The sequence below is a fragment of the Misgurnus anguillicaudatus genome, chromosome 6 (assembly GCF_027580225.2).
Source record: "Misgurnus anguillicaudatus chromosome 6, ASM2758022v2, whole genome shotgun sequence".
Classification (NCBI taxonomy): domain Eukaryota; kingdom Metazoa; phylum Chordata; class Actinopteri; order Cypriniformes; family Cobitidae; genus Misgurnus; species Misgurnus anguillicaudatus.
The window spans coordinates 27,091,779-27,106,001 of record NC_073342.2 but is presented as its reverse complement, the minus strand read 5'-3'; the positions used below and the strand labels follow the sequence as shown (position 1 = coordinate 27,106,001).

General features: G+C 37.5%; 1 protein-coding gene across 1 annotated transcript; it reads left to right on the top strand.

Annotated features, from left to right (window-relative positions):
* The first annotated feature begins 11,988 nt into the window (after positions 1–11,988).
* phlda2 (pleckstrin homology-like domain, family A, member 2) lies at positions 11,989–13,240 on the top strand. The gene is made up of 2 exons (XM_055193301.2): positions 11,989–12,587; positions 12,928–13,240. The coding sequence occupies exon 1, from the start codon at positions 12,052–12,054 to the stop codon at positions 12,562–12,564; it is 513 nt and encodes a 170-aa protein (XP_055049276.1). The 5' UTR covers positions 11,989–12,051; the 3' UTR covers positions 12,565–12,587; positions 12,928–13,240.
* The last annotated feature ends 983 nt before the right edge of the window (positions 13,241–14,223 follow it).

Sequence of the window (14,223 nt, the reverse complement as noted above, 5' to 3'; positions counted from 1 at the left end):
GCATGGAGGCGTCATACATTCAACTGGATTATTAACTGAAGTAATAGGAAAATGTTGACCAGTTACATAGATTTCTTTATTGGTTATTATATATGTTTTATTTTGCATTAAAATGTGTTATTACTGTGTTAAGTTTGTTACTGCAACTTATTCACAACAAACTTTGTGTACATTTTTAAAGTGATATTAAACATGTCTTCTGAGTTTGGCACATCTAGAAAAATTTGTTATTCATGAAGAAAAATGCCCAGTAAATAAAATAATGGTCCTGAAACAATTTCCCACTCACGGAAAAGCTGTCAATCTCTCTCAATTATCAAAGGTATGTCCCATATGGCGCACTTCATGTGGACTTTTGGTCTTGTGGCCCTAAATTGCGCGTACTCCCTTAGTCTACAAGTCCGTAGGGTGTGCCATCTGTCATTTTAACGCTCATCAATTTATGTGCTCATCAGCGCCCCCTTTGCACCCTTAAAGCAGTCGCACTGCTGCAGGCTCCACACACTTTAAGTCCTTGCGAAAAAGCAATCTGACGACAGATGGGAGGAGTTCACTATTTCCAGGGTGAAGCTCGAGTCTGTCCCAAAATCCCCACTAGCATCAAGGGTCCATAATGCTGCGTTCATACCAGCCGCGGTAGAGGCGTCAAGCACGAGTGCGTCTGGAGGTCTCGCGGCGCGAATGAGGTGTTTAGCGTGGCGTGGTAAATGCAATTTTCCCTCATTCGCGCGTCTAGTTTGCGCAATTGAGCATTGTGGCGGGAAACGCACGAGTTGAAAAATCTGAACTTTGGCGGAAAAACGGGCCGCGTTAACCAATCAGGAGCATGCTCTAGTAGTGACATGATTACAAGAAGCCAGCGGAGTCGCAGAAGCCTGTCCCATGACGCGAATTTCGGCGTGAATGTCTCAATGACTAGAAATTCATGCGCAGCTTTCATGCACGAATGAAGCAAGTACACTCAAAATTTTTAAGCGTCCAAATACGCACGGTAAACACGAATTTTACGCTTCTGGTGTGAACCCACAGTAAGGTCTGCACTACATGATGTCATCAAAGTGTGGACTCTGACTGTGCGTTCACACCAGACTTGGAAAAAATTCGCTATTCGCGTGTAGTTGGATGCTTGAACATTTTGAGTTTACTTGCTTCATTTGTACTTTAAAGCCGCACGTGAGTCAGTCGAGACGGAAATTCGCGTCATGGGAGGGGCTTCTGCGACTTCGCTGGCTTCCTGTAATCATGTCACTACTAGAGCAAGCTCCTGATTGGTTAATGCGGTGCGAATATCGGCCAAAGTTCATATTTTTAAACTTGTGCGTTTCCCGAGTCAACACTCAATTCGCGTAGAATGCGGCATTCGCGCAACGCCTTCCGCGCCATTCACGCGTACCGTGCCACAGGATGCCTATTTACATATTTGCATTGACTTAACAAGTAAATCACTTGCGCTTGCCGCCTTTTTTGCGTCTGGTGTATACGCACAGTAAGGAAGTCCACAATTCCAGACTGTGCCATTTGGGACAGGGCCAAATATCACTACAACCTGAATGGTTGCTCACGATTGCTTTAGAGGCGGGGTCATGCATGTTTTAGCCCCACCCAAATAATCCTGAACACAGAAATGTGTTACTAATTAACCCTTAATTCAGTAATAATTCAGTACTACATAATTATCAATCTTTGTAATTTTTTTAGCAATACATTTCTAACATTTAAAATGTGTTTATAAACAATTCTCGGAAATTACTTTACGTGGACTTGGTGTTTTAGGAAATTGATTAGATTGCGTTCTTACATTTCACAGGAATTTATAACAAATTTATGGAGGTGGCTCGTTAACTGCCTTAATACAAAAAATGTACAATTATTAGAATAGCAATGATGAAGCCCCACCTCTAAAAACCGTACCGTCATTGGCACAAAAACAGATCGTACTAAAACTACGAATGAGAATATATGAATTCATACGACTTTGTTTTTTTATGTGTATGCAAATGTACATGCAGTCGACCACACAGCCTTGCCAAGTATAGTTTATTTGACTCGTACGCATGCGCAACCTATTTGATAATAAAAATTACTTAGCCTACAGTACGCGCACACTCAAAAATTGTGTCACATGCACTGTACGCAGACCCTTGTGTACGCGTAAAAATAGACGAATTATTACCATGAGATTGTAATATTGCAGATGTTGAATCCAATACAGTGCATTTAGGTTATACATTTTATCAGTTATGTTTCCGGGAATGGAACCATGACCTTGCAGTTGATAGCACAATGCTTTACACTGTCAGATGTAATTAAATGTAATTATGTTATATAATGTAAAGATGAATAAATTATTTAATATTGACTGAGTAAGATCATGTCAAAGATTCAAACTTTGATGCTCCTCATCTCATCATCAGATTAAAAACTGCACAGCATGAACAAAAACTGCATAAACATTCATTTGATTTCAGATTTTGTTCACACAAACGTCTGAGTTCATTATAAGTGATTTGCCATTTAACAAATTCCCAGGCTGAAATAATGCTCGGGGATTAGCTGCTTGCATGTCAACAAAGCAACGTACAATACAATAACTCGGGTCAGTCCTTCCAGATGCTTAACCAGGCATTAAGTGTTTTTCAAAGGCTAACAAAGGTGATGATGACCTCATTAACTGTCTGGTTCATAAGTCACTCTTACCTGGGAACAAAATAAAAACCTCGTCTGCATCTTGTAGTCACGAATGCATGTTTGTTTACTTGTATTCTTCATGCAGTGTTTTATGTTCTTTATGTTTAGCGTAGCTTTTTGTCACGTGAGATGAATGTAAAGCTTGTTTGGCTTTACAAAGTAAATGACTGCATTTAAGAGAGTTAAAGCATCAGAGATAAAGCATCTTATCAATTCATACGGCATACTTATCAATGCAAACTGCATAATTGCTTTGGTGCACGTGAGAATTTTTTTAATTTTGGGAGGGAAGACACACCCACATAAATCTTTACGAACGTTACAGTGAGTGTGCATGAAAATACGAATGAGATTTTTTGTATGGAGGGTGTAGCAGATTTTTTAACCGGATATGCCGGCTTGAGAAATGCTTGGTTGCAAACGCAGAATGTGCTTGTCTTTTGATTCTGCATACTGAGGAAAGAGTGCTTATGTAATTCAATAACATGCGTGCAGACAGAAGTACAGGGTGGTGTTAAGATAGGGATGATCTGACCCGGCAAGAGAAGGTCGCAGGTTGGATTTACAGTAAAGGTGAATAGTGTTATTTCTACAGTGACGTTGGGATCCAAAAACTTGTTTTGCTTTTCAGCCATTGCATGCAACCTCAGGTTGTGCAAGGATCTCTGCTGTCAACACAAAATTCAACCTTATCTCACAAAGTTCTGTGTTATAGTCACAGAATATTTGGCTCATTTATCCGTGTCATTGTCACATATTGGTTACTCAATTGTTTTTCCTATTTTTAAACCATTTTCGTGTGGGTTTGGGGTTTGATTTGGGGTTTGGGTTAGGATGTCACTTTAACTATTGGTTTTTAAACCATTGTCGCCTCACGTTAGGGTTAGAGTTGGGTTTGGGCTACCCAGTCTCACGTATATGCGTATAAATAGCACGAAGTTTAAAAATCGTGCAATACATATGCCAAATTACACTTTGGTGTGCATATGATACGCCAGCTCTTCCCATTCACTTAAACGGTGCATCTTTTTTTGTCGTTTTATTTATTGGTTTCTCAATTTTTTTCAGTTTTTTAAACCATTTTCGATTGGGTTTAAGGTTAGATTTTAGATTTGCTTAATGAGGTTATTTAATATACAGGTTTCTTCATGTTTTTGTCCATATTTAAGCCATGCTCGCTTGGAGTTGGGGTTTGGGTTAGGAGGATGTCATTTTTATATAACAAAAAGTTCTTCTAACCCTAAACCCAAGCAAAAATGGTTAAAAAAGCAAAAAAATTGAGAAACCAATAAATAAAATGAATTTGGCGTATGTATTGCACGATTTTTACACTTCGTGCTATTTATACGCAACTCCGTGAGACTGGGTTGGGTTTGGATGTCATTTTGTGTTACAGAAAGTCGTTCTTACCCCAAACCCAGGCGAAAATGTTTTAAAAATAGGAAAAAAACAATTGAGCAACCAACACGTGAAACCGACACGGAAAAGAAAGTCCGTGGCACGGACGCGGAAAAATGCGGAAATCCGCGACAATGACACAGATAAACAAGCAAAATATTCCGTGACTATAACCTGGAAATTCATGAGATCAGGTTGCAAAATTTGGGTTCACAAAGCAAAACATATAATTAATTTAGCTTTAAAAGAATTATTCACCAAAACATAAAACGAATGGGGGTTAATAAATATCTTCTCAAGTAAAACGATATGATTGTGAGAGAAAACGGTTCATATATATTGATCTTATTTTTATTTATTTAATATGCTGGAAAACATACAGATTAGCAGTTCAAATATGTCGACACTGGCACATTAATAGCATAAAAATATAATTTGTTAGCGTGACGAAACATGCATATGACAACTATTTATTTATTTATTGGTATTCAAAAAAAGAAAGGAAGTCATCTGGAATCGCATGAGAACAGAACGCGTTTCTGGCAGTGGCAGGCGGCTTTTTTGAATGGTTTACTATGGGCCATGAGCGTTATGCGCGCTGTTTATCTGCACCGAACGCCTTGCAATAGGCAATGACGTCCTTGCCTGCGACAAATCCCTAACGGTTGATTGATTTGCATGCACTGGTGGCAAAATATTTGCATCATGCGTCATTTAAAACGGCGACCTGGCCAAGATAAAGTGCCAAGTAGAGACAACAAATACTTACACATAAATAATAAACAAAGTACAATATAACAAAAACAATACAATGTGCAAATCTCCAAAAATGTTGTTCACAAAACATAAACATATTTTGGCATGACGAGCCACACAAATGATACATGTTTTGATGAGCTTCGCATCGTGCACCAGCAAAAAAAGAAGTTACCGGCCGCCAATGTTTGCACGTAAACATACGCAAACAATTTCTATAATAAGCAGATTTTTGATAGATATTTGCTTATTTTGTGCATGTTAATGCACTCAACAACTTCAAATGTGGCTCGTCCAATCAGAATTTAAAGTCAGAAATGTAATTTCATAATTAAAGTATATTGTAATTATGATTTTTAACACGTCAGAATTATGGAAAACTTGTCAGGCAGGCAGTATATTTATAGTGATGGGCATTTTGAAAATGTATTTAATTACAAGCTAATTATCCTTCGGCTTATTTCCAGTTAACAATTACTGCATCTTTACTTTGTCTAAATTTTTTTTATTATTATTTGTTTTGAAAACAATGCAGCTGTCTTAATTGAGCAACATCATTACCATATAATGATGCATTAAGAATCCTGAAGGTCTTATATAAGTTCCCACAACAGAGCAAACCCCGTTTTAAAATTAGTTATGAACTTTCAAGACCACCCATTGGTTTGTACCTTAAATTATGTTTATATTAAGTGGCCCAAGACATTATAGTAGTTGGCCTTTGGGCCTGTATGTGTCAGCACCTCACATCCCCTCCGCATTGTTTCCCGGTGGTTTCTCATGCCGGTCTCGGACCTTAACGCCATTTGTTCTTTTTCCCACGATATGGTTACACTTGTTCATGGCTTATCTGAACAATGCTTCGAATAACTGTGTGGACTCATCGCCGATCTTTCTCATCCAGAGGACAGCTTACGTTCACGAGTGTGCAGTAAGGGGTTTGTGGGGAGATCATACTTGGAGATCAAGGTGCTAAAAATAGGTCTGGCAGACAATTGGAGGAGACAGCTCTTCTGTTAGATAGGGCTTTTGACAGGCATGGATTCCTGCAGGAAAACTGTCAGGTGACAGCTGCCATGTTGTGCTCAGACCTTTTATTATAGCCTTGCGTTATAGTAAACATTGTTTTCGACAAAAGAACAATATGGTACTGTGGTACATACCTAAATAGGGTTTTGCCTTTCCATCATGGAAATGGCCCTTAAAATAAAAATATATAAGAGGAGGAGTTTGATATTACATAACAAATATGCAATACAAAATGTGCAGTGTAAAAAGCATAGTGAAAATGCATCGAGGTGTGTATTTACCAACATATTTCTGAGTTTTTTATGCTGGATTTTTTAATAAACTACGGTTGCGGTTGAGTTGACGTCATTTGCTAGCATCGCATTTTTAAAGAGACTCTCCAATTTTTTTAAATATGCTCATTTTCTAGCTCGCCTAGAGTTAAACATTCGATATTTACAGTTTTGAAATCCATTCAGCCAATCTCCTGGTCTGGCGGTACTGTACCACTTTTAGCATAGCTTAGCATAATCCATTGAATCTGATTAGACCATTAGCATTGCGCTAAAAATGACCAAAAAGTTTCAATATTTTATATAATGATATTAATTATATATAATTAATAATGATCGCAGAAACTGAAAATAGGCCCATTGGTAACTTTCAATAGCAGGGGACTATTTTTGGGTGTTGCGTAATATCATTGCTCCTTCTGCAGCCATGTTACGGCAGCAAAGTCCTTGATTATTACGCCAAAATGAGCGTATAGTCCTAGACATATCAGCCTAGAAAATAACAACTTTTAATATCCTGTCAGTCTTAGTACACAAAGTAACAACAGAAGAGTCAAGTGAAAAATATCAAAACTCTTTGGTTATCTTTGAGCGTGATGCTAATGGTCTAACCAGATTCAATGGATTATGCTAAGCTATGCTAAAAGTGTTACCGCCAGACCCAGAGATTGTCTGAATGGATTTCATAATGGTAAAAATCAAATGTTTAACTCTAGGGGAGCTGGAAAATGAGCCTATTTTTTTTTTAAAAATGGAGTGTCCCTTTAATGACCCGGCCACGACACGTCTTGAGATGGGAATATCCGATCTGTCCCCTTACATTGCGGACACGAATGCATGTATCCGATTCATATCCAATTTATTTCCACATCTGAAATCTGAAAAAGTCGGATTTTATGCATTTTTTTCCTGCTAACACGTCCGTGGGTCATATCCGATCTGTGTCAATTGAAAGGAAAAAATCGGAATTGAGTCACTTCAAGTAGGCAGTGTAAATGCAGCCCAAAAGTAATTTTAACATTTTTGACTAGTAAGGAGTTGGTATAAATAAAAAAAATTAAGTTGAATGGGCTTAAGTTCTTCACTGCAAAAAATGATTTAAGAAAAATAATTCATAGTATTTTTGAATGGTTTTCAGTAAAAATATCTAAAAATTCTTAAATTAAGATGCTTTTTCTTGAGCAAAACGACCCAAGAAAATAAGACTAGTTTTTAGACCAAAAATATCAAATTTAAGTGATTTTGTGCATAAAACAAGCAAAAAAAATCTGCCAATGGAGTAAGCAATTTTTTCTTGATTTTTTCTTGAATTTAGTGTTTAAGAAAAATGTTCAAGATTTTTTTGCTTACCCCATTTTATGCACAAAATCACTTAAATTTGATATTTTTGGTCTAAAAACTAGACTTATTTTCTTGGGTCGTTTTGCTCATCATAAAAAGCATCTTAATGTAAGAATTTTTAGATATTTTTGCTGAAAACAAGACAAAAATACAAAAAAAATAATTGAAAATCATTTTTTGCAGTGTAGCAACTTTTTACTAGTCAAAAAAGTTGAAATGACTTATTAATTCAAGTTGTTTAAACTTAAACATAAGTGCAGCAAGGTATTTTTCCACTGCAGTTACATGGTTATGCAACTGATCTTTTAAATAAAATTAGATTAACAACCCAACCGTGAAGTGATCTCACAAAGTCAAGATTACACTATGAATCACTTTTCATTGTGAACGCATTGTGAAATGGACTTGAACAGACTTGATTGGTTAAACCATATTCAGCCTGAAGTCCAACGCATTTGGCTGTAAGATCCGAGTCTGCAAGAAATGCTGGAAAAATGCCTCTATCGTTTGTTTGGAAACTGACTCAGAATCCAACATGCTCGTGTACTCATCAGCAAGAGAGAATTTTGTTTTGACTTCCCACAGATAACACGCTCAATGCCAGATCTGCCCACCAACAACTATGTAAGGTTTTGGAGGACAAAGAAGCCCTCAGAAAACTTTACATCAGACAATAAACCGACATCCAAGGAATACGTTTTCCTTCTGATCTAAAATCAGTTTTGCCGCCCTGAAGATGAATCCTGTTGGTTTGGCTTACAGTAGGAGTTGTTTGGCAAGGCTCCTCCCTCCATGATCAACAGTGAGTCATAAGGCAGACAAAACTCTGCTTCTTTGCTCTTTTTCCCTTGATGACACTGCATATACACAAACACACCCTGGTAACCATAAAACACTACCACTTAATCTAAAAAAGCAGAGGAAATGAAAAGAAAAGCCGACATGATTCATAAAATGACATTTGATAGCACTTTATTATGCTTATTGCCACTGGCCAAAGTCCGTTGACACTTAGATTTCAAAATAACTCTTTTAGAGTTCATTACAGTCAACAGACATACAGTAATATTTAATATTATTGTTATGTATGTGTAATGCACTGTAAATTGTTTTGGATAAAAGCATCTCCCAAATGCATACATGTAAATATTACAGTAATTACATACACACCACAGAAAGCGAATCTTTTGACTAATTTTTAATCCCTCCATCCATTTATCTCTCTCTAAATCTCATTAGTCTATGATTTATGAATAATATGATAAAGTACTACCCCCTCTTTAACTGGGATAGATGTACTAGCTGATTGTGAGGCGATGGGGTGAAGGAGGGATGCTGCAAAAGCCTACGGACCGAGGTGAGGGACAGCTATATATAAACACCTCTTTGCGCTGATTGGTTTGATTACATGGCCATGCTCCACCCGAACTAAGTTAAAGGAATACTCCACTTTAATAAAAATAAAATCCTGATAATTTACTCACCCACGTGTCATCCAAGTCATTATGTCTTTCTTTGTTCAGTCAAGAAGAAATTATGTTTTTTGAGGAAAACATTTCAGGATTTTTCTCATTTTAATGGACTTAAATGGACCCCAACACTTAACAGTATTAATGCAGTTTAAAATTGCAGTTTCAAAGGACTCTAAACCATACCAAACGAGGCATAAGGGTCTTATCTAGCGAAACGATAAAAATATGCACTTTTAAACCACAACTTCTTGTCTTCCTCCGGTCCTTTGATGCGCCAGTGCGACCTCACGCAATACGTCATCACGTCAAGAGGTCACGGAGGACGAATGCAAAACTATGCCCCAGTGTTTACAAGTGTGGAGAAAACGGACCGTTCCGACATTGTTGTATTGTGGAATGATACTAATTAATGTCTATGTGTCAGTTATTGTTTAAAATGGTCCGCAAATGTGCGTTTACAGGACCAGAGATAGACGAGAAGTTGTGGTTTAAAAGTGCTTTTTTATTTTGCAATCTTTTCGCTAGATAAGACCCTTATGCCTCGTTTGGTATCATTTAGAGTCCTTTGAAGCTGCGTTGAAACTGCAAATTTTAAACTAAATTAAAACTGTTAAGTGTTGGGGTCCATTAAAGTCCATTAAAATAAGAAAAATCCTGGAATGTTTTCCCCAAAATACATAATTTCTTCTCGACTGAACAAAGAAAGACATCAACATTTTGGATGATATGGTGGTGAGTAAATTATCTGGATTTTTATTAAGAAAATGGACTAATCCTTTAATTTAATAGACGTTATTGGACACCAACAGTTTACAGTTTCAATGCAGTTTTAACGCAGCTTCAAAGGGCTCTAAACGATCCCAAACCAGGCATAAGGGTCTTATCTAACAAAACGATAGTAATTTTCAACAAAAAAAAAATAAGCACACAACTTCTCGTCTTGCACTAGCTGTGTGACGCGCCATATGACCTTACGTATTTGCGTAAGCACGACAAAAGGTCACGCATCACATATGTGAAACGCACACTTGCGGACCATTTTAAACAATTAACTGAAATGAATTAGTATCATTCCACATACAACAACGTCAGAATAGTCCTCTTTCTCCACACTTGTAATCACTGGGGCGGTAGTTTCGCATACGTAATGCATGACCTTTTAATGTGATTACGTAATATTGTAAGGTCGCGCTGGCGCATCACACGGCTACTGCAAGACGAGAAGTTTTGGTTTAAAAGTACAAATTTGTTATTTTTCTTGCTAAAAATGACGATGGTTTCGCTAGATAAGACCCTTATGCCTCTTTGAAGCTGCATTAAAACTGTAAACTCTTGAGGTCCAATAAAGTCTATTAAATTTAAAAAAATCCTGAAATGTTTTCCTAAAAAACCTAATTTCTTCTCGGCTGAACAAAGAAAGACAACATTTCAGATAACACAGGGGTGAGTAAATTATCGGGAAGTATTCCTTAAATAAACTTTATTTAACCGTTTGGTTATTTTTACTTCGACTATGACAAATTTGTGGTTACTCAGGTTTTACAACAAATTCCATAGTTAAACTGTGGTTACTAGTATAATCTGGTTACTTTTTGCAAGGGACATATTATATTATATATTAATATGTAAATAATATATTGTTAAGCTATATTATAAAAGGAATTAAGCTGCTTTAATACTTTTCATTATTAGTCATTTACATGCTACATGTAACATAAATGCATAAAAGAAACATATATATAACATTTTCGAAGTATATTACAGTATCCAGCCTACTAATATTAATTCACACTACTTTAAAATACATACACAAATACAAAAATACATAAACAAATACAATACTATAGTAAATACTAGGCTTTACATTAGGCCTACTAGTATTTGTTCGTGTTTTGAGCATGTTACATATGTAAATAGGTATGTTGCTAAAATTTTCAAAATGGTTAAATGCTAAAACGAGTTGTTCAGATAGAAAGAGCTTGAAAAAAGCTTTTAAATTAGACCAATATCATGTATATGGGTTAAAGAATAACAAAATACTGGCCATTTGAAACTCGAAAATCATCACTTTATTTGGTCCCATGTTTTCCATTAAAATTCAAGAAAATGTGTGACCGAATCATGAAAATTATGAAGTTTTTAGCTATAACTTTTTAAATCGTTAAGATATTGACCTGAATCTTTCAGGATAAGCTGTTTGATATATCCTCTACATATTCCACTTCTGAAAAGTCAGATATATAAAAAAACAAACCACTAATTACACCAAATAACACTCTTTATTCAGTCTATATATACAGATATCATCTACATGGCTATACGGCTGCGTCCCATTCTTTACCATTCAAGCAGATTTTGGTAGAGGTAAAACCACCTTTGGTAGTCGGTCAAATTTCTTAAAATTTCGTTCACTTGTAGTTTAGCAATTAAACTAAATGTCTTTACAATTTCAAGAATGTCTTTACTCAACTTCAGCAAAAACAACGACTATTTTTCAAACAACCGACTTTGGCGAGCTCGCACGGCCAGTGGTTAAACATGAAAGGTTGTGACTGAAAACGAGAAGGTACCTATGGTTCTTCCGGTGGTGTTAACAATAAAAACTCAGAAATTTCGCCATCAACAAACCAACAGAAGCATTATTTTCAACAGCACCGCGCGCCGCCTGAGAAAATCTTGAGTTTCGCTGAGTGGAACCAAAACGTCAGCCGCGACAGCGGAGTTAGCAACATACCTAATGTAAAGTGTCGCCAATTTAGCGACTTAAGTCACTTTTAGTAACTTTAAAAACGCTTAGACAAATCTAGAGACGAGTGTCGCCAGTACTGCCTCGCGAGCGCGACATACAGTACAAAATCCACGCGACATTTAGAGACTCTCCACACAGGCTCTTTCTACTGACTGAGAATGGTTAGTAACACTTAACTTATCATCCTCCACGTGTTCCCGTGCCAGACTTCCACCCACTCGTCCATTCATCACTCGAGAGACACAGTTGACGCGATCAGATGTCAAGTGGGTGGGGCGCGTCGAGTTTTATAAAACGCAGCCCCTCGCCTCGCGGCGTTCAAATCGGGCTGGATTTTAACGCACGCATGAAGAAGCGCGGCGTCACACGGAGACTTCAAACGCGATTATACGAAGCTCTCGGTCATTCGTATACCTGCTTATTCCCACACAAGCCTTCAAACGCCACCATGACGGGCTCTGACATCTCCCAGATCCTGAAAGAAGGAGAGCTGGAGAAGAGAAGCGACAATCTCCTCCAGTTCTGGAAGAGAAAGACATGCGTCCTCACCTCGGACAGCCTGAACATCTACGCGGATAACCAGAAGAAAACCAAGAGCAAAGAGCTCAAGCTGCAGTCCATCAAGAAGGTGGACTGCGTGGAGCGAACCGGAAGGTTCGTTTACTTTACCATCGTGACCACGGATAATAAAGAGATTGACTTCAGGTGCTCGGGTGAGGAAAACTGCTGGAATGCTGTCATCACAATGGCTCTCATCGACTTCCAAAACAGAAAAGCCATTCAGGACTTTAAAACAAGACAGGAGATAGACGACACATCTCTGGGACGACAGGAAAAATGCAAAGCCAGAGCACCATGAGATGTTCATCCAAGCCATACATGGTGAGAATTAACAAATACACTGTATAAGTTATAAAGGGGACATGTGAAGCCCACGTAACTATTATGGCTGACTTTCTTAAAAATAAGGGTTCTGCCATGAACCATTTTTTAATTTTAGTTCAAGAACTAAATTGCTAACATTAATGCAACATAAAGGATGTTAAATGAACCTTTATTTCTCATACTAAATAAGTAAAGGCCTTTCGAACAGTCAACTTGTTTTAACTAAGTATCAATATTTGGTCATAGACTATCAATGGAATTTACAGAGCTAGCTAGATAACTGGTTAATTTGGTATTATATGGACTAAATCACTTATATTTGGTTTTCTCTGTTTAGAGATACATCAGACTGAATCTTGATAAGCTTGGACCAAAGCATGGACAATGTCGGCACGTCTGGAAACAGCCCATGTGCTCCGGGCAAGGACGTCCCTTAAAACGCTCCGCTGAAGGTTTTTGGAAACCTGACACGATTTCAACATGAAAACCCTCGAAAAGACTGAACTCTTGAACTTTATTAACCACGGAGTCGATGAGGCTTTGGATATACGTGTAAATTATTTATTTTTCCAGAGGATCGCTGCGAATACCAATGTTGTATTAAGTTATTTCATTTATGTATTTATTTAAATAAATTTTCACGAAACATACTGAATTCGTACGTGGATGTCTTCATTTGTAATGTTTCATATGTAAAATGTATGTCATACAGGATTCATTCATTGGTTCCATCAAAATTTGTATTCAGGTTGGTCGCTATGGTTAGAAATATTTAGGATGGTTTCAGTAACATACTTCGGAAGCAACGCCCGGCATTTCTTAAAGGGAGTGGAAAGTCCCCGCTCGTGGAAGTGACTTCATTCAAAAATGTTGCGTCATTGTGACATTAGATGAAAAGCTGAATAGAGCTGTTGTACGGCTGTGTTGGGTGAATGCCACACCCAGCGCCTGAAAAAGCCTAAAGAAGTTTATTATACTTTATCATTTATTATTTTAAAACCTGGTGGAAGTGGGATAATGTTCATTCGGCGCCTTTTGTTCAGCTTTTATTACCAAGTCTAATCTTTACATTTGCCCTTGTGAACGGGCGTAGGCGTAGATGAGATTTTACAATGTGTGATCCACCCAAAATACAACAAACACTAGCAGTGATAAGAAAGCTAGGATTACAGGAAGCCAATAATCACCACATGCTATAAATCTGTGTCATGGCTGCTATAAAATTCACACTGATGTCTTTAAAAGTTTCCTTTCTTATAGATTAGCATGTGATCTTTTGTCAAAGTGCAAGAAAGTCAATCGTTATTATATAGCTTTACATTATTGTGCAGTCATCCTTTGAAGCTGTATCCGGCTACAATATGGATCAAAGAGACACCGTGATCTAAGGAGGACCACCAGAGCCCCTTCCAGACAAGAAATATGTCTCACTAATTCACCGCCGTCAGATATGAGCTCCTGACAGACTTGCTGGATCAGTTTCAGTTTGTATTCTCTTGTGACCTGAAGATCAGGAGGAATCCGGATGGATGTATAGACAGACGTTCGTAGGGCTGAACCATATAGACCAGCACATGTCATAGCTATTTACAGTTCCCATATCTGATTGACATTTATTGCTTATGAGTCACGC

Coding starts and splice junctions, on each gene's coding strand:
- phlda2 (XM_055193301.2), top strand. CDS start 12,052: ATGAAGAAGCGCGGCGTCACACGGAGACTTCAAACGCGATTATACGAA.